The sequence below is a fragment of the Eimeria tenella genome, genomic scaffold (assembly GCF_000499545.2).
Source record: "Eimeria tenella Houghton genomic scaffold, Eth_scaff2424, whole genome shotgun sequence".
Lineage (NCBI taxonomy): Eukaryota > Apicomplexa > Conoidasida > Eucoccidiorida > Eimeriidae > Eimeria > Eimeria tenella.
The window spans coordinates 420-1,219 of record NW_013542287.1 but is presented as its reverse complement, the minus strand read 5'-3'; the positions used below and the strand labels follow the sequence as shown (position 1 = coordinate 1,219).

Genomic DNA, 800 nt, shown 5'->3' with positions numbered 1-800 from the left:
GGCCCCCCTCCCAGGGGGCCCCCAGGGGGCCCCCTGGGAGGGGGGCCCCTGGGGGCGAACCCGCGGGGGACCCTGGGAGGGCCCCCTGGGGGGCCCCTGGGGGGGCCCTTGGGGGGCCCCCTACGGCAAATGAGGGAGGCCCTGGGTACAGCACTGCCGGGGGCCTCGAGGGGGCCCCTGCTGCCAGGGGGGCCCCCGTTGGCTGGGCTGGCGGGGGGGCCCTCAAGGGGCCCCCTGCAGCCAACGGGTGGGGGGCCCCTGGGTACCGAGGGAGAGGGGCCCCCGAGGGGCCCCCTGCGACCAAAGGAGAGGGGGCCCCTGGGTACCCAGGCAGAGGGGGGGCCCCCGGAGTGGTCGGGGGCCTCGAACGGAGAGGCGCGGGGCCCCCTGTATGCAGCAGCATCACATCAGCAGCAGGCTGCAGCCTGCTGCTGCTGCTGCTGCTGCCGAAGCCCGGGTAACGGGGGGCCTCGTGAGACGGGAGCTCCTGGGCATCTATCGCAGCAACAGTTGCTGCTGCAGACCCAGCTGGAGACGTTGCTGCTGCTGCTGCTGCTGCTGCAACTCCTGCTGCTGCTGCTGCTGCGCAAAAGCAGGCAAAGCGCCCCCAAAGGACGCTGCAGCGCCCCCAAACACGGGGGGCCCCAGCAGCACGAACGCCCATTCGCCAGCGGCAGCCCTTAAGCCTTCCTTTTGCTGCTAATGTTCCCATTATGAATTAAAAATATATTATTAAATGTATTATTATTATTATTAGTTTATTTGTGGGAAATGAGGGAAGAGGTAACAAAGGGTTGCTG

The 800-nt window shown here is 67.5% G+C and overlaps 1 protein-coding gene across 1 annotated transcript; it reads right to left on the bottom strand.

Annotated features, from left to right (window-relative positions):
- Window positions 1–60: 60 nt before the first annotated feature.
- Window positions 61–712, bottom strand: ETH_00036910 (uncharacterized protein; the record flags this gene model as incomplete). Its single annotated transcript, XM_013374977.1, has 1 exon — window positions 61–712. A coding segment is annotated over one exon (652 nt), but the record flags the coding sequence as incomplete, so codon positions are not given.
- Window positions 713–800: the final 88 nt, after the last annotated feature.